Below are 27149 nucleotides of genomic sequence, written 5' to 3' on the forward strand. Positions count from 1 at the left end.
TAGAAAAAAAAAAATGTTTCTACAGTAAGAATCATTATTTCTTCTGGGGAGCCGTTAATCTGAAAGAACGTTCATTCCATACTGAATTATTTGAATGTTTTTCTCTTGCACAGTCATTTCCGCTCGCAGTTCTCGGAAATTAAGTTTGTTCCCTGAACGCTAACATGATCACTCCTCCCCTTACGAAATCTTAGCTATCTAAATGACGGAATATATTTAATGTTTTAGATATCAGTTATTAGAAACAACTGATTGGCGATTGAATAACTATGATGCAAGACCACATGTCTGTGACTGTTTCAAGTCAGTGCTCAAATAAAAAACCAACCGCTTCCTTGTTTGACAAAGAACCAGGTGACCACCTGACAAGGAACTTAACACGATCACGTTCATGTCTTTCGTTTCGCAAATCACATGAGGAAGTAGAAAGACATCAGCTGTAAAATAAAACCTTATAGACTTCTTATGTAATCTCCGGGGTTAAAAAATGCTGAGAGAAAAAGTTAGGTAATAGGTAAATTTCCGGCACGATGAGTTCTGGGAAAGTGGTGGAATCAGATTTCGGATTTTACATTTTCAAATAGGTTGCCTAGAAGAAAACTGTCAGGGTGGTGGTGCACGGTGGGGGAAGTCAACTTTTCGGAAGATTAAAAGGCTAAGATTTTGTAGAGGGTGGTAAAGGGCGGGGGGGGGGGGGGTCTAGATCACGTTTCACGGAAAATAAAGCAGCCCTTTCACAATTCACGAAAAATACAACATTGGCATTTCACGCTTCACGGAAAATAAAAGAGAACGTTTTGGAAAATCACGGTTCACGGCGACTAAGGAAATCACGATTCACGTGGAAAAAATTAGCCACTTCACATTTCACGGCAAAAAAAAGGCCGATCACGAGTCACGAAAATACCCTTTACCACCCTCTTTGTACGCTTTCAATATTTTCGCATGTTTTTTTTTTTTTCTATTTATGCTGTCTTGATTGAACGCATTCTGAAAAGAATCGCTTGAAATCGTTGAGATGTTGCTGAGTTAATTTTTTTTTTCAAGAATAAGAACAATGAGCGTGATTTCATTCTTACATAATGAGCTTTCAATTACCGTAAATCCTCGAATTAGCGCCCGGGGCGCTTAATCGAGGAGGGGGGCGCTTACTTAATTTTTCCCAACTCGTGGCCTTACATGATCATTTTTTTAATACATCATCTGCACGTAAACAACAACATAAGCTGTTTATCGACATTAAAAGCTGATCCTAAAGTTTAAATCGCGGCACATGTAGAAATTTACGTGGTCATAAACGGAAACAATGTACAATATCCTTTGATGTCTCATTACTCGTCCACAAAATGGGGGGAGGGGAGGGGAGCGCTATTCGAGGGGGGGGGACGCCTGATTTAAATTTTGTCCGATAGTAGGGGCGCTTATTCGAAGGGGCGCTTATTCGCTGAGGGGGCGCTAATTCGAGGATTTATGGAACTTAAGTTTGCCAGTAGCGTAGACAAACAGTTAGCAATCATTAGTGATGCAAAAAGTTGCGTTGAAACAAGCTCGTTCCAAGGGTCTCTCTCTCCAAACGATGTTGGCGTTGCTGACACTTGGCACGTCGCAGTCGTCTGATGTACTAACGAAAAGTGATTAACGAAATTTGCTGGAATATTTCCAGTCGTGTTTACTACTTACAGCTACTTGTTTACATCCTCCGCGACCCAGGGTAGTAAAGGTGCCGATTTTATCCCGTTTCCTTCTAATTCTCTCCCTGATCAGGGACTGTTTCAGGTCCCCAAGGATGTTCAATACGACTAGACCCGCCGGGAGAACACCTCACTTATTAGCACCGCTAATAAGTGAGACAACGATTATCCTCGACCTTTTCATATGTGAGCCTCCCCAGTTCCCCCACCCACCCCCCCCCCCCCGGAGAGGGAAAACGAAAACTGGTATCTTCTGACCTGAACTAACCTACTTAACCCCGATTTCTGTTTCGACATGTCTCTCTCTTACTACCTGTCGTACCTTACTATGAAGAATTGTTGTTGTACACAGATGCGAGGACTATGCAGATAATTTACACTCGTGCATGTATTTATTATCTCGCGTAGTGGAAAATCGTGACAAAGAGAAAAGAAAAAAAGGAAAAAAAAAAAAACAGCCTTCGATTAGTCACTTTATAAACACGTCAGTTAGTTTGGGTGTTTATTGAAACAACGAAAATTGCACATCAATGGTTAAACCATATTATCACGAGTATTTTCAGCACGAATGAAACTGATTAAAGACTTAAATAAAACGTTACGCAAACAAATTGCAATTTCAGCTGCAGGCCAACTTTTTTTATAAGAAGCCGTAATATGTGCTAAGAATATATAATCCAATGTTCTTGCGTAATTTTAATTTTAAGTGATAATTTACAGTTAACATCAATTGTGTTTTTCAGCAGCAAATATTAAAGTTTACTTTGGCTTAGTGACTACATCACGTTGCACGCTCATTAGTCTCATTTCAGTACAATACGGTTTGAGGCAGGAGAATTCCAAACTTCTCTCGAACTCCCCATTTCTCGAACCAATTCATGGTCCCCTTGTGGGTTCGACAAATCAGGATCAATTATAGAAGTCAAACTGGGACTCAGATTAGAAGGAAACATTCGACGCCTACAATAGCGGGAAGCTTATCATTAGCAAACCACAACTGCGACGCTAAAGAGATCGTCAATAAAGAAAGAGAAATGACCAAGTTCTATTTTTCTGGGAGAACGTGAACCCCCACGGCTAATTTTCCGTGTTCTTTGTCATTACCTAATTCGGAAATTTTGAGTATGTTAACTCCGAACTTAGAATATAACCATACTGCTTCAAATTATGGAAATTCAAAACCGTTTGAGGTGTTCGTTTATTTAGAAGGTCGTGAATTAGTTGGAATTGCTTAATTACCATTTTTTTTTGAAGGACAGGTGTCATGCAATTGAGATCGTTATGAATTTCTTTAATTTGGCAGAAGAAAACATTGGATGATTTAAAAGTCTGTTAATTGATTAGCCCGCCCACAATATAGAAAACCTGTTATTTAGTCCATTTTTCCCTTGAGCCAAAACCATCTGAGATGAGATCCACGATCGCACAATGAATTATATGACAGTTGCCTTAATGTTAGCAGGCTTGGCATTTTTAATTCATTTATTTCTTTTTTACTTCAGTGAATGTTTTAATATGTTTTCTTAGGTGTTTACTTGGAAGATGAAAAATTACGCCAGGACTGAAATGAGCTTTTAACACCATGTGTGACTTTCGCACGTGCATCAATTAATGCAACGCACGTCACTGGCTGAGAAACGCTTTTACGAACTGTGTCGCGGGATTTGCCTTTTATTACAGATTCTGCTGCATTTGGCTTGCACCAGGAAAAAGAAACCTGTAAATTCTATAGATGCTTTGGATACTGCAGATGCTTTCAAACCTTGGGGTCGGAAACATTTTCATGGAATAACATCTCAGTGAGTCTTTTTGGAAGTAGTCAGTAACAGAAAGAAAAAGATACTCACAATTTACGGCTTACAAAATGAACGAAACCTCACAGAAAATTAATGGTAGTACTTGGTTTACACCTTTCATCCTCTGTTGGTTTGGCTCAATAAGCGTGACTATCGCCATTTTAAACGCGGGTATCTGCGTATTATTCTGGACACAGAGAAGACTTCGAAGCAAAAGCAACTTGTTTTTTGTCAATTTGGCCGTAGCTGATATTTTGGTTGGCTTCGTCGCGATACCATGGAAAATTTTCCACTTCGTCGTTTCTCCAGCACCGCCTTGGCACGCTCCGTTGGTTACCGTGGTCGATTATACGGTATCGTTGTCTTTTCTAAGCATCTGCGCGTTAACGTACGACCGTTATCAAGCGATACTCTATCCGCTCAATTACCCGAGCAAGATGGCAGGCAAAAATATATGGAAAGTTCTGCTTTTGGTTTGGAGTCTGCCAGGTTTGAATTTTCTGAGGCTCATTTGGATGCTGTCGCCGCGAATTTCTTATAAACATTTCGACGGCGCTTTCAGCGCGTTTCTCTTCTCCGTTATGTTGCTGGCGACAGCTGGAATCGTTTTCGCCTATGTTCGTATTTTTCGAGCTGCCAAAGTTCAAGGACAGAATGCGAGGAAATCGAACAAGTTTGCAAAGAGAAACCAACGGGTAAAGTTTACCAAAGCGATCAGATCTTGTCTCGGCGTGACAATCTGTTTCGCGTGTTGCTGGTTGCCAAGAGGGACTTTTTTGATTGCAAGGATTTGCCAATCTAAAACTCAGTCCTTCGAATATGACCTGGTCACGTTTGGCTTAATGTCTCTATCTCCGGTCTTAAATCCTATTATCTATTCAATCTGCAACCGTGACGTTAGGAGAACGTTGGAAATGCTGTGGAACAGATGTCAACGAAACTCTCGATTGGACAAGGAAGGTTTTCGAAGCTCTCGGGCAAGTTCATTGAGAACCTTCACCATTGCCAGTAGCAGAGAAACTGGTATCGAGGTGTCAAATCATATCAATCTATGACATTCAAAATCCATATCCAAGTCTCCATATTGTTTTGGAGCTTGATCCTTACTTAATGAGTAAAATACAACAATAACAAAGCGCCTAGCTAGCTTTCATGTTGGTGCGAAGACTTAAACTGTGGCGTCATAGTTATTAGGCTGTTGTCACTAAGATGTCGAATCCAAAACGAACGCTTTCTTTCAATCTTCAAACAATTGCAAAAGAAAACGTGGTAACGTAGAAAAACGGATATAATAAACATAAGAAAGTTGTCTTGTCCACAACAATACGTCACAAGTTGTTCACGATCTCGAGGTATTTTTGGTCTCGTGATTTGGTAACATTTTTGTAACGATAAAACACACGTTTCATATCTTTGAAGTTATGTTGAATTTCCCTTTTAGGAGAAAACTGCTTTCATTCTTCATGCACATTGGCTTATCATTTGGTAACACATAAAACTGCAGGCAAACAGCTAGATGTAAGCTAATAGTAGCTAATAGTAGCTCGCCCAGAATACCTTTGCTAGCTGCGGGCTACTAAGGCTTGTAGCCAAACTGTATGGAGTGGTTTATATTTGAGTGTCGCAAAGTAATTGGTTTTGCATTTACTAGGCTATGCGATTGGCTTAAAAGCTCGCGCCACTTTTTCATCCAATCAGAAGTAAAATCAAAACCAATCGCAACTCGCTGGCATGCGTTCTCCCGCGCTTCGCGTCACCTATTTGTAATTACTTCAAGTTTCGATTGGCTCACTGGATTGTCTGTGTCCTTTGTGACTGGCTAGAGTGATTACTTTAGTTTTGGTTTAACGACACTCAATTGAAAACCGCTCAAATAAAGTTACTGTCACTGTTACTTGGCTAACATAAACTCCCCGAACCAAATAATAAAAAATTATGCTCTTTACAGTTGTACAGTGGACGTCGCATGAAAGTAAATAATGATAGATAAGAGAATCAAAACATGCACTAGGGTGGGAGCTGTCTTTACTAAAAAATCTTGTCTGTCTATGTTCCCATGTCAAGCATAAAGTAAAAAAGTACGAACTTTATTACTGTGTCGAATCATCAAGCGTACTGATATACATTATAACTGTGGACACCTAACTATGTTGGTTATAAAGACTAATACAGCATTATAGAAAGTTTTTGCCAGTCCTGCATTTTTCTTAGCAAATGTGTTACATTGTAGCTTACTTAAAGTACGGCTTTAATTAAAAAAAAAATCGAAGCTTAATTGCAGACTTTTTGATCCAAAGTCATACGCATACGTTGTATCTGACATGTCTTATGCAAGCAAGAGATCATCAAGGTAAGAGAGTGAATTTCCCATATAGGTCCTCTAACTAAGGTAATCCCTCTTAAGTTACTTCTACACATGGTACCCAGTTCTTCCGAGGATGCCACTCGCGCGATACGTGGACACCCGAAGCGACTTTCTCGAAACTACCAAAGACGAAATGGCGGGAACCCATTTTTTTATGTTTTGATTTCCTTTCATGGCGGAGATGTTTTCTACGCTCTCAACAGGCTTTTTTCTGTTCGGCTGGGCTTTCGTTTGTTTTGTGCTCGTTTGGCTTTTCATTATTTTGCCTTTTATTCGGTTTTAGGGAGTTTAATTATAAACGGCATAATACAATGGCTGTGTAAGCGTGCGTTATAATTCTTTGTTCGCTTCTTTGTCGTTGTTTACAAAAGCTCACAAAACAAGAACTTGAAATATCCACATTCTGCATATTCGAGAGAACATGAACTATACGACGGCCAATGTTTAAAATTTCTTTTTCGAATTTTGACGCTGTCTTACATATTCTGTTTGGGATATTTCTGACAGCATAGACAAACTGAATGAATCTAAATTCTCACGAGATTCGTAGGTTGCATATTAAGTCGTTTTTTAATCGATGTTGCCTTTAGCGTTGTTACCCGTTGCTGCTTAAACTGCTTTTGCTACTTGGGGAGCGAGCGTCTTCCTGCACTTTCGACCATCTGTTTATTCGGTTGCTACTAAAAGTTTGTGTTTGGGCGTTTGTTTGCTTTGCACTCGTTTGTCTACTCATTTCTCTGCCGTTCTTTCAGTTGTTATTGTTCGTGTAGGAGACATCCGTCTCTTATTTAAACTCCTGACCAGTTAAAGTTTCGAAATGTATTAAAACATATCGAGAGCCGAAGCTTCTTTGCGTGTAATCAAAATATCAAAGACATCCCCACAGCGTTGGACGTTTTCCTTTGCTTTGAAACGAAACGAAACGAAACGAAACATAAGCAGATCTTCCACGAAAACATCCACGCAACGCGCGAGTAATATCTGCGGAAGAACTGAGTACAATGTCTAAAAATAACTTAAGAGGGATTACCTTAGTTAGAGGACCTATATGGGGGATTCACTCTTTACTTTGATAATCTTTTAATGCAAGTTAGAATGTCTTGCACCCAAGGCACTCTTCATGTATGTATAAAGCAGGTATCCACTGAGGAACACGTTTTTCTCAATTCTTTATTTGAGAGAAATAAATAATTGTGACATTGATTAAAAACTCTTCAGATCAAATAAGTTAAGTTCATGTAATGCTTCTCTATTGAATCGCGTGAAACCCATTCTGACAATAAATAAATAGCTGTTCGTATATTCATAAATTTTCAGTGCTATCTTTGATTGTATTCATTATACACATTAGAACAATTTGTTCATAGTCAAGAAGTTAAAAAAGTGTAGGACATAATTGTATACAGCCTAATATATACGCTAACTGGTCGAGTAATAAGTCAACTCTTCAATCAGACATTTCTCCACCTTAGCTCACCCTTTCAAACACGCTACCTGTGCTTCTCGTTGTACCCCTCGGAGGAATCACTGGGCACAAGTCCGCCTTTTACAACCTGTTTCCCTTGCTATTCATTCAATAACGTTTGACGAATAACTTATAAATGATTTCTTTTCAGTCGATTAATAATTTTTGTTGTGAATCGCTTTCGGTTAGAAACAATACGGGGATTTATAATTCAAATTCTGCCATGTTTCCCCAAGAAGGACCAGCCTTCATTTTAACAGGTGTAACAACGGAGAGTTTCATGGCGTCCTCCATTTCAGTTTTAACAAGCTGCGTCACGCTTCTTAATTCGTTCACCGAAACCTCAAATATAAGCTCATCATGAAGCTGCAAAACAAAATACCCTCCAACAGGTGGTGGGACATTGCACTTTGAAGGTCTCCCCCGGATTTTGCTTCTACTAGACTGCAAATCCGGGTGGGAATGTCTATGCGTCATAACACACGATGGGAACTCCTTAGTTAACCTCTTGTCAATGTTAACCATGGCTGTCTTCACCAAATCTGCCGCTGACCCTTGCACCGTGGTGTTAACAGCTTGTCTGGCTGCCTGACTGTGCGCATGCGTGTTTGGTGAGTTAATCCCCGGAAGGAATCTTTTTCTTCCGGTAACTGTCTTCACAAAGCCTTGTTTCTTGCACTGCTCGACTGTCTCTTTCAAATACTTCTTCACCCCAACAAAGCACGACGTGAACTTGTCAATGAACAAGGCGGCTTCCTCTTCAGCCAATCCAAGCTGCTCTCCAAGCGCTTTGGCGCCAATACCATATATGATCCCATAACATACCTGTTTAGCGTGTTGTCGCTGGTTATCTTTAATGGTCTCCGCGGGCGCTCGATAAAGTTCGCCTGCGACCATTCTGAACACGTCACCTCCCCCGTTGAGAATCTTGCGCAGACGTGCATCGTTGGCGAGGTGGGCGATGAGCCTCAGTTCTAGCTGAGAATAGTCAGCGGCAAGCAGCACGCCATTCTTAAACGGGACAAAAGCGTTCCGCATACTCACAGAAAAGTTTGGAGCCACTCCTGTTGAATCCATCCCAGGCTTAACATTCATCATGCTCTGCCGCCTTCTTCTGCCTCGCTTTGAGGAAGACTTCTCGTCCCAGACTCCAGGAGGGGGACTCTCGGCGATAGTTGTTGGTAATGTGATATCAAAATCTTTGGGGACGTTTTGCAAGTTCGGCTCCGCGAATGATACTCGTCCAGTCGCTGTGTGCGTCTGGCTCATGGAGTGAATCCGTGGCATATTGAGTCTCGGATTGAAACACTTTTCCTTCTGTAATGGAAACACCACCTTAGTTAGGGCCGAGTTGATCCGCCGCCACTCTATGATCAGCCCAGGAAGCGGATGCAGCGGCTTGAGCCTTTCAAGCACGTCTTTGTTGGTGCTGAGATGCTTCGTACCACGTGACGTTCCACGCCGAGTCACGCCTAGCGTCTTGCGCTTAGTAGCCAGGCCATCTTCCGAGTTGCCGTCGTGTGGCAGTTTGAGCTCTACAAAAAGTACCTACAAGGGAGGAGTGAGGGGAAGATTTTAATGAAATGAACGTAAGTCGCCACTTAAGAATTTATCAACCCTTCGTCAGAGCAAGTTTCATGAGTTAGAATTTACGAACGACAATAGGTGGAAATGGCCAATCAACTGCAAGCATGAAAAAATTAATCGGTTCATTGTAAGCACCTAAACAAATGCTTGTTGTAAAACATGTTTGTGTTACAGACACAGAAAGCTTCCAAAACTGATCGCACGGCCCGTATAACTTCCAGGCCGTTTTTAATCAAACGAAGAAATAAATGAGAACTAAGGTTTATTCACACCTGAGCCACATCTTCTCGACTGGTCAGTGAAAAACTGTGATTGGCCAGTCGGTATGCTTCCTCTTCCAGCCTGCGTAGCTTGGCCTGTAGGATATTCTTTAGATGTTCACTCTCTGTGTCTGAGAACCCTAAGCCATTTAACTCCATGCGACCCAAGCACAGCACAGATGGCATCTCCACCTACAACGGTTACAACAGGCGAAACCTATGATGCTCAACGTAACTTAAAACATTTTACGAAGCGCACGCCTCCTTCTCTCCCCTCCCGCCACTCATCCCACCCACACATGTCCTATCTTCAAGCGGCCAACAGCCAGGAGTTTCGACGTCTGGTTGGTTCATTACATTATTTCGCTTAGTGCAATTGTCTTGAACGAGCGAGTGAACAGGATTGGACATAAACATTTGCCCTTGCCACTGGATAGTAAGTTGTATTTAATAATGGAAAGCTTAAAATAAAACAAAACACACACAATTTTCTTTTAAAAACTCACAAAACAAACAAATAACCTCGGAATTAACGAAAATTCCTCACCGACCCGGAGAGTAAATTTTAAGGCGAGTCTGTGAACAAAGGTTTGACATGACAGGCGCTAGTGAATTTTAAGGTGCATGTATATTGGTAAAACCAACCTCATACAATAATTTTCTGACCTTAAGACTCTACACCATATTCAAAGTTCCAAAAAAACCTTTGTAACACGTAGTTTAAGTCTGGTCACAATCAGTTTGAGAGTTGATGTTTAGAGAAAGGGCAATGGTGCCAAATGCTAGTGCCAAAACCAGCAACCACTCTAACGGTTAAACTTCAAAAAGTTATATACAGGCTGAAAATAGCAAGAGAACAAGAAACCTTAGTAAACGCCAACATCAGATCCTCCGCCTCTAGTAAAGGACTCAGCTTTTTCATCAAAGAAAGAACTAAGACAGACTCGACACAGGCCCTCACTCGACCGCTCTGCTGACATTGGTATGCTAGAGCCAGACCTCCTGTACCCAGTCCACCACCGCTACCTGGGGGCAAGAGAGTACCATTATTAGCTGTTGTAGGTGTCTGGGCAAATGTCCCTTTTCATATTCTCACGTTTAAAAATAATTAAAGCAAAATGCATCGAGTAGAAGTGAACAACCCGTATCCTGAAAATTCCAAACGTAATGCTCAACTATTGCTGAACATGCCAATGACTTGTTTACTTGAAAGAAGAGTTCAAAACAAAGTGGCGGAAGGAGCGAGGTAGTCCTTTCTCGACGAAGGTCTCTGTTCACGTTTAACAAAACAGTGGGCCCTACACCTAATCACATGAGAACTAAATAGAGACGGTCATTGGCCTTGTAGCTACTTAGTAAAACCTCCATTCCATTTGGCGTTGTGATCTTCTATTCTGGCACGAAAAAAAATAAAATATTACTGTTGTTTGGACCTCAGCCTCAGCTGAGAGCCTCGCCATGGCGACGATGCCAAAGAGGACTGTTACTTTGCTACTACAGACAAAAACTTGTTCAAACGAACCTTCCAATAGAGGTGCCTCCTCAGGTAAGTGCGTTCCTACAAGCTGATGAAGGTTCTTTTCTTTTGCTCCTGGATCCAAGAGCCAACTAGCTACCTTGGGGTCCTCCGCAGGTCCACTGAGAGAGATCCCGGTAGATCTCGCAAAGGTCTGAAAGAAAAAGAAACCCTCAAAAAATAGATAACGAGGAAGATTGCGTGACGAGCCCAAAGAACGTCTGGGTAGGAGGCTAAACCTGGGGCTACGTTTGACGAAGTTCAAGATTAAAGCGTGTATTTGAAATCAAAGGAAATTGCGTCTCCTTACCTTGAAGTGTTCTTTGACATCAAAACAAACCATGAGTCGGCCTCGTTCTGTCAAGGACTGAATAACACTCTTCAGTGCATTTACACGACGAGCAAGGGTCAGATTACTATCAACCGCTGACTCAGCCTGACTGTCGTCCGGTTGACGGGGCGACGGCTGAGCATTCTCTTTGAGAGAAACGTAATAAGCGTCGTTATAGTTCCAGCTCACCGCAACTCCGACCACCATTAGATCCTCTCCTTCCACCTTCAAGCCCCTCGGGGTCCCTTCTGATGTTGGCGCATTACTGAATCGTCCTCCTATTCTGGGGACGTCATCAAGGAAGCGCTCACAAGCTACAGCTAACGAAAAGCGGGTTTGACTGCGCCATTCTTTAAGGAACATTGCAAAAACTTGCTCATGTCCTGCAACGTCGATGATTACAAGTCCTTCATCCGGGGCATTGGAATACGGTGACCTTCGAGGAGACGAGCGTTTTCTTGTCGACAAGGGAGTGGCTGACGTTTTTGTCTTAAAGTCATCCTGGGACGGCCGTTTCTCTCTCGGGGGTGTGGAAGGGACAATGTCTGAATCTGGTATTTCATTTTCTTTAATTTCATCACCATGTGTCGGTGAACTGCGTGGTATTTTCTTGTTGGGCGATTTGTCATCTTTGTGGCTGGGTAAATAAGTGGATTTCAAGCTCTTGATTTTAATAAAATCAGATTCACTGTGACGTACCACAGGTGCGCGAGGTAATGCTTCGGTCTCTGTTTCTTTTTGCAGGCTTTTGGCATCAGCTTCTTTCTCCATTAACTCAACAACGGCCAACATGGACAGATCAGAGTCGAGGCAACCATCGCTGGACGAAAGACGAAGCGAAAATGAATTCGCAGTGCTTACGGAGGCTAAGTCATCTGCCACGGAGCATTTCCGCGACTGAAGAACAGGAGAAGCGAATGACGACAGAATTTCCAAGCTGTGGTTCGTATGAAATTCATCTGTGGCTGGAGGGCGTGGATGAGTGTCATATTCACCGATTATCTCCTGACTTTCAAGCGTAACCAAACTACCAGGTTGTACTGTGTTTACTTTATCGGGCCGAATTTCGCAGTCCTTGCCAGATGGCTCATTTGTCTCGGCCACGGCACGCGAGTGCGTCGTTAACTTATCGGCTTTCTCATCAGCTATAACGTCACACTTCATAAGACAGGTGTCACTCAAGCTACATGCAGCAAGTGCCTGAGAATCGAGCAGGACATTGCCCTCACCATGAGTGGAATTATCGGTTTTTTCTTTCACGGCAGGTTCTTCACCTTCAAACGGCTCAGAGTACAACTCCAGAGAAACCGACTGAGTTTCGTTGCAAAATTTAGAATCAGCTGAGACCTCCTCCATCACAGCGGAGGAGTTTTTCGACTCTTTCGACACTTTTGGTAAGATTACTTCCGGAACAATCGCTTCATGTATATTTACTTCCGGTATGTTTACTTCCGGGATGCTCACTGCCGCTGTTTCCTTTCTCTTTAATTTTTCTTGTGGCTCAGGCATCTCAGGTATTGGTGAACGACGTTTGCTCCTTGAGCGAGGAAAATCTGTAATCCCATTCCTTAAAGGAATGATGGAAGTAGAATCACTCGAGACTGCCATCATGCGTTTGGAATGTCTGGATCTAGAGGAATGTTCCTCCTCGGATGTCGAGGGGCAGTCTCTATTTTTGAAGACAAATGCGATTTTCTCTTCTTTTCCGACCTCTCCTTGACTTTTTTGGCGATCCACTCTTGTATCTAGGTGTCGCGAAGGGAGATTCAAGAAATCTCCGCCCGTCTCGATGGATTCCATATTTCTTAGTGAACTTGGCCCAACAATTTCCTGATGGTCATCACCGTGCCTGATCGTTCCGTTTTCCATGGTCTGTCCACCAAGAGAAGCAGGAGGAGTTGACTTTGAGATTGGTTTACCAATGACTACTTCTGTTTTGTTCGCCATTTTTAAGCCAGTGACACTTAGTAAAGTTTCAGCCGGTTGCCCTCTGAGGGACTTTGGACTGCCTTCTATCACGCCGGAAGAATTCAATTGATCTCGACTGCCTTGACCTCCAGTATTTTCTCCAATCTCTGACGGTTTCCACTGAATTCCGAGCTGCGCCACATCAGCTTGTAACAGTTGCTTTGCCTCACCAACAATGAGCTTTGCAGCCGCTCCTTCAGTGAGCCCTCTCCTCCCTGCGACCCAAATCACCCGTGCCTCGCTACGTTCACGTACCTCGGTCTCAGTCTCCTGACCTCGCTTGCGTCCGCTGACAAATGGCGCAGCGTTGTGCAAGATATTCTCGATTTCAGACGGAGGCCCTGCTGCAACGGAAGCGATGGTGTGGTAGCCAGCGTTGTACAGCATACGCGCACGCGCGGCATTTAAAAGCGATATTCGTACCAGGTCACAAAGCTCTCGCTCGACGCCAAAAGATAAACGGCTCTGGAACTGCGACAGAAGCATCTCTATGTTGGTCCAACCGAGCTTCTCGCAGAACACCGTCACCATTCCCGCGAACGTTGCAGAAGAACTTTGTAAAGATTGTAGCATTCCGCGGTTTGCCCCGTACCGCCTGGCAACTACATTAAGTGGTACTTCATGTACGAGATCTTGAAGAGCCAATGCCGCGTAAAATCGGCGATGCACGGCAAGGGATTGGCGCTGCTCCTCGGTGCGCGTTAGAACGCGGCCTCGCACAGCTCTGGCAAGAAAGCCTTCTTCTACTCCTACCAGGTCTGCCACACGGCGTATGTTTGCAGGCAGACGCTCAAAGATGCGCAGGTACTGGTACCAATCTATACTGGGCCATTGATCTTGTATGTAGATTGGTGTCACCTGTCGTGGGAGGGCAATCCAAAATGAACAAATATGAACAAATTATCGTAATCAATATTGATGCACCATTGTAAGATACAGTACATCTGATCATTATAACCTCTGTTATAGTGTGACTTGCGAGAATATGGAAGTGTAGATTACAGTGTAACAAATATATTCAAACATAAATTAAACTACAAATTGCAGATAATAAAAAAATAAACGAAAGACACCTTCGCAGCTATACAACAACTTCTTCCAACGCTCTGCCACAGAGCTATATACTCAAGACTGGCAACTGGTCAATTATGAGTTCTAAGATTCATCGAATCTTAGAACTCGTAAATAATTCTAATTCATCGAATTAGAACTGTTATTCACTGACCTGGTATATAATGTGCAGTTCACTTTCGAGCACGAAGCACTTGCGCGCTTTCTGGACCTCAGCAAACACAACCAGAGCTTCACCGGGAGAAAGAGCGGATGATAATGTGGCCAAACCAAGCTGAGTGGGTACGTATCCCTGATAATCTGCTTTTGCCTGAAATGAAGGCGCAAAAGTACAATTGACCGATCAGCTGAAAGGAAAAGGAGGTAACCGATGGAAAGTTGGAAACTTCCCAAAGTTTAGCTTTCAAAATTTTTTGCAAGTTATGTAGCAGTTACTTCAATTAAGGATTATCCTCTTTAATCTTACCTCCTCCGTTTCATCGTTGTTTTCTTCCGTCTTCGTATCATCGCATCTTTGTAAACGAACAAACTCGTTTTCCACCAGAAATTTCACGGTTTTCTTGATGACGGCATCCGTGTCATTTACGTCTTGCCGCGCGGGGACTGAGGCGAAGAATGTGCAGGCCGAGTAACGCTCTACATCCTGAGGCCTGGTGACCACTCCGCTGGCGATGACCTCAAGGAGTGCACGCTTGATTCCACCATTGTCTTCCTTACCTGAGATTAAAGATAAAAAACAAACAAAAAAGAAAACGAGGAAGCCAGTTCTGAGGTGAATTCAAGCAAGTGTTTGGGCAATTCGAGAGGTTAGGCATGGCAATTTTCAGGCAGCTATTGATTAAGCTCAAAGGCGATATCTGCAGCGTTTGGAGCAGGCTTAGCTACAGAAAACGCCGCGCAACTAATGACAAAGAGAGATAGACCATTTTTTCTAAATACTGATGCCTCAGTTGATAGATCGTCATAAAGCACATTAATCGCAATTACATCTGGATGAAGCTTTACGTTATTGTAAATTTTCCCAGTTGTACAAAAAAATAGTAAGGTTTTGGGGTGTTCAAAAAGATCGTCGACATTTCAAAAGGTTCATTCTAAAAGAAATGCCATCGGCGAGAAATCAACAGTTGTAAGTGGAAAGGCAATAAAGCTCAAAAGTAAAATGGCATTTTTACCCAGCAAACAACTTTGCACGGCTTTCAGTCGAGAATTCAACAGCGAAGCCGCCTTTTGTCGTTCAGCGGGTTTACACATCAGTACACTCTCGCCCAGGGCATCGACTCCTTTGCGGCCTGCGCGGCCAGCCATCTGTTTGTAGATCAGAGCATCCACTAGCTTGCCATGAAACATTGGCGTGCGAATAATAACACGACGAGCGGGAAGATTTACTCCTGCAAAGGATGAAAGAAAAACCCCTCAGACTTTCAAGTGGCGGGGAGTTAGGTCTCGTCCATTGCCAGGGAAATTTGAAGACGACGTTTTCACTCAGAAAACGCATCATCAAATATTTTCCGTCCACACTTCGCCGGAGGAACAATCACCAGCCATTTTGGATTTGTGTTTTCGTGATGGCGGATTAGTGTGGACAGTAGGCCAAACCGTAAAAATAAAGCTGCGTTTTGAAATTTCTCTGGGGTAGTGTGGACAGGGCCTTTGTTCATGTAACCTGGTATAAATAATGCCAAAGTACAGTTCACAACATGAAAACAAGTTTTACAGTTCAGCAGCATTCACGTGAATGGTCAGCAAAAGTCAACAGCTCTCTGTATACTTCTATTATTATTTTAGTAAAAATCTACTAGCGTTCTAGCACAAATGCCGTTCTCTGATTGGCTACGCTACTCACTATCTATCCTGTGATAGATAGTGAGCAGCGTAGCAGTGCGTCCTTGTTAACAAAATGACGGATTTTGAGGATTTTGACAAAGTTTTGAACAACTAATAGATTTATACTAAAACAATTAGATTATGCGCTGTCAATTTCTATGCGTGATAGTTGCCTCGGGCTGCACCCTCGTCAACTATCACGCGATAGAAATCTCGAGCTCATAATCTAATCGCTTAATTTTAACAGCATCAAATGGAATTAACCTGTTCAATAGCTTTCATTTGAATGGCAAAACACTAAGGTTTAAATCTACAGACTTAAAACTTTGTACCACGAGACAGCATGATAATCAGTACCACATCATGAGAGTTGTATTCAATAGCTTTCGTTTGAATGGCTACACATTAACTAAAGTTTTTATCTACGTATTTAAAACTTTGTACCACCCTCTATAGGACAATATGATAAACAGTACTACAAGAAAGAAAATACAAAATGTAAGGACCTTAAACCCAAAAGAACGTTTTACACCTCCTGACAAGTGCTTTTACGTCCAATACAAAACTCTGAGAGGTAACCCCACCTGAAGACAGTGTAGAGGTCGCCACAAGTACGCGAATGGACCCCTGCCTAAAGGCTCCTTCTATAATGTCCCTTTCATCAAAAGTGAGCCCTGCGTGATGAAATGCCACTCCATGTGGAACCATACGTGCCAGCATCGAGTCCAATCCTACTTGGGTGCGTTTTAACTGTTCTATGACCTCCCTCAATGCGGCGTAATCAAACGTGACGAGCGCAGATGCCTTCACAAACCCACCACCCTGAACATTGTTGTCGGTCCCCTCCTGAAAAGCCAAGTTTCCGATTTCTGCAAAATGCTTGGCGATGGTCTCGGCTAGTTTTTCACACCAGTTTTTTGTTGGACAGAAGATTAACACCGAGTGCCCGTCAACAATGGTTTCCTTACACAGGGGTATCACGTGATCTTCGTCCCCTTTAACGGTTCCAGCACTGATTTCTCGAATGTTCTCCATGTTAGCGTCATAGAGTGTCGATCCTACTTTGACCATTTCCTTCAGTGGGACAGGCCTGTGGTCCGTGAAGTACAAGTCAGCGGACAACCACTTGGCGAGCATGTCCAGGTTGGGTAAGGTCGCGCTCATGCCGACTATTTGTATCGCTGGCGACGTTTCTTCGCTTGCTGTAAAGTCGAACGTGAAAGTATATGTTATTGTGAAAGTGTGAAAGTGGATTTTTCAGTTTTTTGGACCGGCTAGGCTTAGAATAGAGCATCAAAATAACAGCTACGATTATCTTGAAGTACATTAAAAACCCGCGTATAAGAACCTAGGTTTTTTCAAGTTAGCCTCCATAGGTTCTTATATAAATAGTGTTTACTTTCAGTGACGTTAGGCTACCTAGGTTCTTAATCAGGTTCTTAATTTTTGTTTAAAAGACCGACTTGTACTCATGGCTGTGGCCTTTATATTGAATCATTCTCAGCACAGTAATGTGGTCTTATAACACTGCCAGTGTTCTGGCTAGTTTTTGTTGTCTTTTTTTGTGTCGCATGTGATGTACTGTATTATAATTATTTGAAAACTCTATATTTGGAAAATAATAACCTGTATTGATATTTTAACCTAGGATGGTTCTTACGTGACGGGTGCTTAAGAGGGAAAGTTCTTAACTTTTAGGTTCTTATACGCGGGTTTTTATTGTATAGGCGAATGCAACTATAATAATTTATGCGTCGAATTGCTCTCGCATTTTGATTGGTTCTTACTTATGATCTACTAGAGGACAGACGCATAGATGACACCTTAACAGATGTCAACAACTACCGGCTCCTAACAAACGACTTATCCGTGACGGAAACGAAACCGACAAACGGACTTCTAACAGACCGACTTAATTTGACTAACAATAGACGGACCCAAAACCGACCAATTTGACTAACAATAGACGGATCGAAACCCACCAATGACTGATGACAAACTTTTCACGAGCCTTTCTTTCAGCCAATACCATCATGGCTAAACTGACCAATCACGTTCAACGGACCAGACTTATAACATCATCGACTGACAGACACTGTTCACTTGACTCTGAAGATAACTTCCGCCAAGGTTGTCGAAACGTCAGTCACCAACAACAGTTATTTTCAGAACTACACTCACCCGGACGATCACACTATACGAACAACTATTTGTTACGCTGAAATAGTTTTTTTTTTCAGTCACACCATTTCAAGTCCACATCACTATCTGAGTTCGGTCAGGGACGCTGCTTCATACACTTACTTGAAGTTGAACTAAATTTCCAAAAAGTAGGTTAGATTGACGAAAGTGAAGAATGATCATCGCAGTAAATTTTCCAATTTAAGCAATCGGAAAGAAGAAGCCTGAAAAAAATCAGGGCTTCAACGGGATTCGAACCCGTGACCTCCGCGATACCGGTGCGATGCTCTACCAACTGAGCTATGAAGCCACACATTGGGAGCGAGGTCAATTAATTGAGTTCATATCTTCCCGTGAGGAATGAAATGATGTGAAGTATATATGAAATAATTCATATTTGAACTGCGCTTGTAGATGAAGGTGAAGAATGATCATCGCAGTAAACTTTCCAATTTAAGCAATGACATTGATTCACATTGGTGCTCCATTACCATAGAAACGAAACACGACAGCGTCAGGGAAATATACATAGATCTAAACCTACTGTTTGAAAAGTTCATTCACTCTCTAGTAACTGTAAAAGATGAAATAGCTTGCCCGCCGACCAAGCTTTGACAGTGAAGAATCAGTTATTCGAAATTGGGACGCGTTACTATTTTAAGGAGCAACCTAAACCATACGGATACTGGCTGGAGCCCGGATCCTAAAGACACACCAGTCAATTGAGTAAGTGAAGATTTTAAATTCGAGAAGCCGAATAGCCCGTATTAGGGACCGTTCATTTTTTATGAGGGAGGGGGGGCTGGTGGGATTTGGGAAGCACCATTTAAAAATCGCATGACCCCCCCTCAGCTTACCAATTTTTTTCACGTGCCCCCCCCCTTATAGCGGTCATTTTTTGGGATGACCCCCCCCCAAAAAAAAAATTGAACAAACAATATTTAGATTTCAACTTTTTTAATATTTCTCTATTATCCCCCTACTTCACGTTTTGTGCTCACTGTGAAGACAATATTTACAATCCCTATACTACAGAGAGCTGTTGTTTGAAAAACAAATCAAAAGAAAGAGAAGTCAATTTCGGATCTCCTAGTTATGGCTCGCCCTGAGCGTGTGGCATTTGGCCTCTCATTGGCATCTCCCTCATCTGAATTGATGAATGCCCACAGTTTTAATGTAAAGCAGATCAAATGTATAGAAGCTAAGTTGACGAAGGTCACGCAGGACATGGAAGCACTAGAAAACTCAAACATGCACAGCACATCAACAAAAGGAGAAGGAAAAAAGAAAACCGCAGAAAGTCAAATGCAAGAAAGAGGAAGCGGACTGAAAACAACGTCCAACGCGTTTATGGAATCTGTGTTGGAAACCCGCTAGGAAATGATCTTCCACAATGCCTTGTGTACCCTCCTAGAACGGCCGTCCCGGAAGGGTGTATTAAAGTTGAGGATGTTGTCACGTCGTTATTTAGAAGAGATGGGCCATACATCGCACAGCTCTTGGAAGGGAATTATTTCACCAATGCTGCAAGAAGCAGAATCACCACCAACCTTGAGCAGGAAGTCAGAGATTATGTCTACACCTTCATGTACCCTGAAGAGTACACTCTGACGGAAAGCATTGCTGCTTCTTCCAGCATCGGTGAAAGAGACTCCCATAGCAGCACAAGTGGCGACGAAGAACTCGACGACAGCGAAGATGAAGATGAGTGCCAGTGAAAGTTGCATTCGAAAATAACAGTGTTAAATACTTCTTTTCAGTAGCTACAAATGCTTTTTTGTCGCCAAACGTTTTTTTAAAGCAGAAGGAAAGTTTGTAATAAATTTGTATCCTGCGTTCTATGTTTATTCTATAGCAATTTTTTTGATATTCAAACATCATGCCATTTTAAAGTTTTACTAAAATATTTCACGTGACCCCCCTTTTTCCCTTATTTTTTTGGGATGGCCCCCCCTCGAAAGCCATTTTTTTTCGCATGGCCCCCCCCCCAAATCCCACCAGCCCCGCCTACCTGATAAAAAATGAACGGTCCCTTATTACAAACGGGATCATTGGATAATCCAATTAAAGAGTTTTCATCGCCTTAGCCATCATGGTATATGAGCCATTATACCATGATATATGAGCCATTATACCATGCTCTACAAATATGGTACATGGTAAGTGTATGGGTAATTTTTTGGGGACGTTTTTATTTTCATATCATTTTAATTTTCTATATTTGGGGGGCGTCTTTAATAAAACAGTTATTCCACTCACGCTTGCTGGATGAGAGATGATTATAGCCAACTTGGCGCTACGCACCTCGTTGGCTATCTTCCATCTCACATCCAACGCGCGCTCGTGGAATAATTTATTGTACAATAAACATTCAGTGAGGTCTTTATAAAAGACTTTACAAAACGAGCAATGTTGCGTCTGTGCTACTACCACACACGTCACTGATCCGTCACGAGGATATAATGAATCTTGTTTATCACTATTGCGTAAATAATCGTGGGCTCGATTTTCAGCCTAAAATAATCGCAAACTTACCCACATTACTATTTCCTCCGTTGTAGCCAGCGATGTATCGTATTTTGGTCAAAAACAGTTCCAGTAAATATCCTCTGTGTGAATCGCCAATCATGTGCATTTCATCCACGACTACAATTCCCAAAGAAGACAGAGCTTTATTCTCCTCCAGCAGACGATTAAGCAGACTGTTGGCTTTCTCTATCGTGCACACTGCAATGTCAACAGAAACAAAGCCCCCGGGTGGGGCGTGGCTGCCCATGTACCCCTCTACTCGCACCCCTGCCTCTTGGTATAGACGCTGGGAAACAAAACGACAAGAAAACCTGTAAACGCTGATTACGAACTAACAAAAAGTAAGCTTGAACGGGATTCGAACCCTGGTGCAGTGCTCTACTAACTGAGCTAACAAACCAACTTGGAGCTGGCCACGTCAGTGGTGAGTTCGTAATATACCCGTGGATGGTGTAGAATGCAAGTGAATATATGAAAGATATAAAATTAAACTGCGTAGAAAGACGTAAAGACATGATAGATCCTTGCAGTTATACAAAGCAGTTAGCACTTGTCTACACCACTGCATTGCTCATCCATGTCTTTACATCTTTCTCTGCAGTTCAAATTTAACATACTCTATGTTCACTTGCAATTAGTCACAACAATTTAAAAGAGGCATAGGAACATTGAGAAAATGATAAGGCTAAGGCTGTCCACTATCTATATTACTATCTACGAACTCTCTTTCTCTTTATCTGGAAAGGTTGCATTATTTAGTTAAGACTGTTGTATAAAGATGGTTTGTACATATGCTGGTTTGCTGCTGAAAGAAGGAATTAAGGAAAAACCCGTTAATAGGTAATATTCCTAATCAGTAAACAGACTCGAAGACAAGAAGAATTTAATTCTCAAATAAAAAAAAGGGTAAAGTGGTCTAAAGAAGATTAAGACTACATGTACATGTATATACAGAGCGTTCTCTAATCAAAATCCCAGTCTCAGTAGATCGTCCGAAATTCTAGCGTCAGTTTAACTCGTCGTTATTCAAATTTCTTCAAGCGTGTACAAATTTTACGTACCTGGAGATAAAACATTTTCTCACGCGCCACGCTGATAAAAGGCAGAATGAAGAGCGCTTTCCTCTTTGTCTCTAACACTCGTTTTAACATCAGCAGCTCTGCAACCATTGTCTTTCCTGCACTTGTCGGCGCCGAGTATACCAAGTTACCTACAAAAAAAAATCGCGCGTTAATATAGATATGCTTTGAAACCTTCATAAGCCTGAGGGTTAACAATAAGTCTATTCAGAACTTGCTTATGCTTAAAGGAGTTACGTCAACGTTTGCACATCTTGAAAAGTTGAGCTTTTTCAAGTTCGTCGTTTGTAATCCGTGTTAATCTTCTCCATCCTTAACCATCCTTGCTCCTTTATGGTTTATTATCATCTGTTTGATGTTTGTCTATCTTGATAAACTACCATTTTCGGGTTTCCTTCAATTTAAAGGCAATTTTGTACGTGGTCAAAATAGCTCAAAATACCGTGATTGAGCTCCTTTAAGGTCATTCCACTGAAATAGAACCTGCACTGAGATTTTTGTGAAACTTTGCCTATTGATTGTTTATATTATAGGAACTTAAATTTTGAAATAAAAATGAGGGGTCCTCATGTTCGTTTAGGAGTAACAGCACCTTGTTTGTACCCAATAAATCCTTATAATAGCACCATGATTGTAGTCACGATTGCTTGCTAAATTCACGTTTCCGACGATTGTTTTTTGTTGTACACTGAGAATTGGTCCATTGTTATTTCACACAGAGAAATTTATTACTCAGTTCAAAACAACAGAAAAAAAATGATAGGTCACCATATTCGTTTGCGAGAAAATGACGATTTCCCTCTATGGCGAGGTCGAGCCGTATAGAAAAAGCCGCCATTTTTTAATGCGCGCGCGCTAACCACGCGTGAAATTATGCGCAGTAGGGATGCGCAATGCAATACTGGGAAATAACCTTAAGACCAGGTAAAATTGTGAAGAAGAAAAAATCAACACAACAACGACAACCACAGGAACACCAACTTACCTCCAGTGAGTACCTTCCCGATGCGAAGACATTCAGCCTGCCACTCAAACATATGGGTTATTCCAAGTTCGTTGTATTTCCTCAGCACTTCAGGAGGCAGGCCCCAGGAAGAAAGCTCCAAGGGGTTCCCTGAGCTACTCACATCAGGGTCCAGGACACTCTGGTGGGACTCTGACAGGCCACTGCTGAGGTGACTGGAAATAGAAATAAACAAAATAATATTATTACTAATTTATTATTCACCGAAGTGGAGGTGAATAGTGGTGGATATTTACCAAACCGTGAGGCTGCTCGGTAAATATCCACCACTCTCACAGACACTGCAGTGAACAATAATATTGTTTTAGTATATACCACACAGGGAGGCGCGGTGGCCTCATGGTTAGTGCTCTTCTCCCCGGAGCTAGCGGTCCAGTTTCGAGTCCAAGCCAGGGGCATTGTGTTGTGTTCTTGGGCAAGACACTTAACTCTCACAGTGCCTCTCTTCACCCAGGAGTATAAATGGGTACTGGCAAATTGTTGGGGAAACCTAACAAATTGTGTGGGAGTGACCTGCAATGGACTAGCATCCCATCCAGGGGGAGTAGAAATACTCCTAGCCGCTTCATGCTACAGAAACCGGGATAAGCTCTGGCAGCTATGAGCTATTGGCTCCAAGGCTTCACTTTTTTTATATACCACACAAGTTGAATAACGACATCAGTAGCAAATCAAACAATTTCTACTTCACTCACCAAACTAAACTGTTTCTAACCTAACTAAATTGTTTCTCTTCAGCTGCAAGGAGGTTAATACATTGTAGTACTTTGCTAATCTCCTCCAAGTTAACCAATCAGAACAAGTGAAAAGCACTATTCGCTTGTGTAGTATATAAGTTAATAAACAATATTACAAGCTGTATTGTGGACAATGCTCAAAATTAAAATTGCACTTTAACCCTCAGAGTAAGGCAATCACTAAGGAATTCTTCCAGGGGCAAAATATCTCTGCAACTTGTTTGCAACTGTACACATGTAAAATGCTATCATCATCACCATTATTATTATTTACATTGCAATTTATATTTTGTACCATTTGCTTGAATGGCCAGAAGGATTTTCAAAGCTTCTTCTGCTAACTTGGGATCTGACAGCACTGTTTTCAAACTGTTGAAAAGCACCAGTGACAGGTGAAAACACAGGAGAATGAGCAGAAGAAAACAGTGCCATATTCTCCGAGTCTTCAATTGGCGTTGAGATGCGCTCCCTGGCACGGCCAAACTTGTTTGGTACAGATCCGCTTTTCCTGTTGGTGGTGGATGGTGGAGTAAAAACCAGTCCAGCTGGCTTAGGAGTAACATTTCCTTTAAAGACACCATTTGAAGATTTCAGAGGGGACTGTGGCACAGGGTCACAATGGAGGTGTTGGTCGACGATTTTGTCAACTTCTGAGAAATCAGCAGCATCAAACTCAAAGCCAAATGACAAGTTGAATGACACACTTGGAGATGGTGCATTTACAACTTGTTGGTTGACCTAAAACATGAGTGAAAAAAGTTACATGTAATATTGTTAATGAAGGAGTGTAAAATTTCAAAAAAACTTGTGTTGTAAACTTGTACGTCTTACCACTCCTTTCCACTAATCTTTTAATCATGAATTACTCTTACCAGTTGACTACTTTATTGCTTTTGTTTATTTTGCCCCTTTTACAATATCTTTTGCATGTTGTTGATTTAAGTTTCGAATGAAGTGAACAAAGTTCTTAGTTTTTGAGATTGGGAGAGGGTCTTAGATTTTAGTTTTTGAGATTTGGAAGGGGTCTTAAGTCTTAGTGTTTGAGATTTGGGATTCGGAGGGTGTCTTAAGTCTTTGATTTTGAGATTCAGAGGGGATCTTAGGTCTTACTTTTTGAGATCTGAAGGGCCTCTTAAGTCTTAGTGTTTGAGATTTGGGATTTGGAGGGTGTCTTAAGTCTTAGTTTTTGAGATTCGGAGGGGATCTTAGGTTTTAGTTTTTGAGATTTGGAGGGGGTCTTTGGTCTTACTTTTTGAGATTTGGAGGGGATCTTAGGTCTTACTTTTTGAGATTCGGGATTTGGAGGAGGTCTTAAGTCTTTGTTTTTGAGATTTGGATGGGATCTTAGGCCTTAGTTTTTGAGCTTTGGAGGGGGTCTTAGGTTTTAGCCTTTGAGATTTGGAGAGGATCTAAGTCTTTGTTTTTGAGATTCGCAGGTCTCAGGTCTTAGTTTTTGAGATTCGGGGGGGGGGGGGCGGTCTTAGGTGTTAGTTTTTTAGATTTGGTGGGGCTCTTAGGTCTTACATGTAAATCTTTTCTACCAGTAGACATTGTAAAGAATGTGTAATACTCTGTGTCCATGTAGCCTGATAAGCAATACGGTTAACTTGAAATGAATGGCTGCTGGATAGCCAGCTTATGGTTAGTTCTCAATAATTGTATTGCTAACAAGACGTATACATACAATGTAGTCGTAAATGGAAAATTTTCTGCCTGCCGGACACCGAGTATAAATTTTAAAAACGCTGTCCAGCTTCCAGATATCTAGACACAGCGAAAAGTTTTTAAAAAGCCTAAATATTAGCTATGATGGCGAGCCTTCTCCCCTCAAATTTGATCAGTAGATTCTTATTCTCCACTTTTAACCAAACCTTTAACTGTAATTTGGCCGTGTTTGCCCCTAAACAAGATGGCATCAGAACCGTACGTGAAAACGTCTATCAGCTCACCGGAATTAAAACAGATTTGATGTTTATAATCAACTACATAATAATACGACTTATATAAATTAACCCTCTAACATCTCTCACCTTGGAGTTGCTTTGGTTATCCTTTTCATTTTTCAGTTCATGGACGTTAGTAATTCTTTGTTTGAAGACATGTTGACTTCGGTCCGACGTTCTCTTCTGCTTCCATGTCTGCGAGAGACGCCGCATTTTTAGTAAGAAGAAGGGTAGACGAATCGATCGTGTATCCTACGATGCGACATTGATCTTTAACCACGACGGTAAAAGAAAGAAACTAGTGAATGTTCATGCTGGATTGTAGGACGCCATGTTTATATTTTTGAAGATGCCGCCTCTTTCTCGTCCCCAGTGCTGCTCGTTAACTCCAGCCGCTGACAAGCCCTGAGAGACTTTGGGCTTGAGATGGGTGGGTGACTCTTTCAAACTCCTTATAGGAGAGTCGGTAGGAACGCTGGCTTCCTTCCAAAAAATGTCCAGCTGGTTGATCTCTGACTAAAACTGTTTAATTAGCCATTTCCGAGTTCCCCTTGAGCAAGAAGAGCGCATGGCCACCAAAGTTTGAGTCACGTAAAAAACAAAGTCTACTAAATGGAGTCGAGAGTGACACCAACCTTGCGTACTTTGATTTCGATCTGCGCCTCGCTAGGCGCACACAAAAAAAATCTATCTAAGGTACTAATAGTAGAGCTTGGAAATGAAAAGTATAAACAGCAATATTGACATCAAGACTGTTATAATCGCTCAAGGTTACACAATACCTTGGGAGTGCTACTTTTGTTGAATTTTAACTCGCTATAAAATCTAGCATTTCCCCAAAAATGAATGTAAAATCTTAAAACGCACGCGAGTTATTTAGAAAAAACTTTTTTAAAATAAAAGTTGATAAAACAGTTAGGTGTCGTTATCCTCATAGCGCATCAACTTTTTGTGCAAAACGTCTTCCTTTCTTATTACAAGGGTCTCATTAGCATTTCTTGTTTACACCCTATTTCGCAGTTGTCCATGCTACCTATCACTCTTTATTAAGGTCATGAAACATGCTAAAAAAGAAAGAGAAAAGTCCTTGGACGACGAAAAACTCGAAGCCAGGCCCTAAGAAGAAGAAAAAGCGGAATTTGCCAAAGACAAGAAGAAAACTTTGACCGACAGCATCAAGGGATCGTGCATACTCGCACCCGTACTCTTACCGCACTTATTTCTCTTGGTTTTCCCCATAATTTCTCACCAGCGGTGAGTTCAACAAGAAGAACTTGACTCTTACACCATTATTGCCTTGGAATTCCCGCGAAAATCATTTCGCTTGCTATAAAGGGACTGGACGCTAGGTGTGCCATGATTTTATTGGCTGGCGGCATATTTTGTTGACATACCCGCCGAGTGACATGTTTACAACTCTTCAAACGGCAATAACTCGCAGTAGTTTTTCGCGAGAATACCATCTCTTTAAATTACTTAATAGAGTATGTAGAATTAGCAGATTTTCACGAAATTTGGCCAGAACATTCCTTAAGCGTCGAGGAACAAAAGTGCGTCGAGAATATTTAATGTCATCTTTCTTCTTAACAAAGGCGCGGCCAAAACGGTGGATATTTTTCCGAATTCTACAGTTCATATCCTTTCTATTGATATAAAGTTTGTAGTCACGGTTTCCTTAAAAATAACACAGGTATGAATTTTTTTTCTGAAGGGCACCCGCGAAGGTATTGTGTAACCTTAATCGAGCTTTTGAGCATTGGTGAAGTTGGGACGCCATATTGA

The 27149-nt window shown here is 41.8% G+C and overlaps 2 protein-coding genes across 2 annotated transcripts; one reads left to right on the plus strand and one right to left on the minus strand.

The window, feature by feature from the left end:
* Positions 1-3253: 3253 nt before the first annotated feature.
* Positions 3254-4712, plus strand: LOC145483093 (histamine H2 receptor-like). Its single transcript, XM_081461704.1, has one exon. It carries the CDS (start codon positions 3556-3558, stop codon positions 4540-4542), a length of 987 nt encoding a protein of 328 aa, XP_081317830.1. The 5' UTR covers positions 3254-3555; the 3' UTR covers positions 4543-4712.
* An 826-nt stretch (positions 4713-5538) lies between these two features.
* Positions 5539-25717, minus strand: LOC145481640 (DNA polymerase theta-like). Its single transcript, XM_081460157.1, has 14 exons — positions 25455-25717; positions 23720-24162; positions 22649-22842; positions 21646-21794; positions 20591-20870; positions 16459-17076; positions 15223-15438; positions 14517-14767; positions 14205-14360; positions 10991-13837; positions 10687-10834; positions 10030-10190; positions 9177-9356; positions 5539-8865 (listed from the first exon to the last, which is right to left on the minus strand). The coding sequence occupies exons 1-14, from the start codon at positions 25578-25580 to the stop codon at positions 7522-7524; spliced, it is 7113 nt and encodes a 2370-aa protein (XP_081316283.1). The 5' UTR covers positions 25581-25717; the 3' UTR covers positions 5539-7521.
* Positions 25718-27149: the final 1432 nt, after the last annotated feature.

Source organism: Orbicella franksi, chromosome 3, assembly GCF_964199315.1.
Source record: "Orbicella franksi chromosome 3, jaOrbFran1.1, whole genome shotgun sequence".
In the NCBI taxonomy this organism is placed as follows: domain Eukaryota; kingdom Metazoa; phylum Cnidaria; class Anthozoa; order Scleractinia; family Merulinidae; genus Orbicella; species Orbicella franksi.

Excerpts from the sequence above, each read along its gene's own strand:
- LOC145481640 (XM_081460157.1), bottom strand. The coding sequence starts at position 25,580 with ATGCGGCGTCTCTCGCAGACATGGAAGCAGAAGAGAACGTCGGACCGA. Across the intron at positions 15,439-16,458 it reads GACCTCTACACTGTCTTCAG|GAGTAAATCTTCCCGCTCGT; the intron begins GTGGGGTTACCT and ends CATCCTTTGCAG. Across the intron at positions 13,838-14,204 it reads AACTGCACATTATATACCAG|GTGACACCAATCTACATACA; the intron begins GTCAGTGAATAA and ends CTCCCACGACAG.
- LOC145483093 (XM_081461704.1), top strand. The coding sequence starts at position 3,556 with ATGAACGAAACCTCACAGAAAATTAATGGTAGTACTTGGTTTACACCT.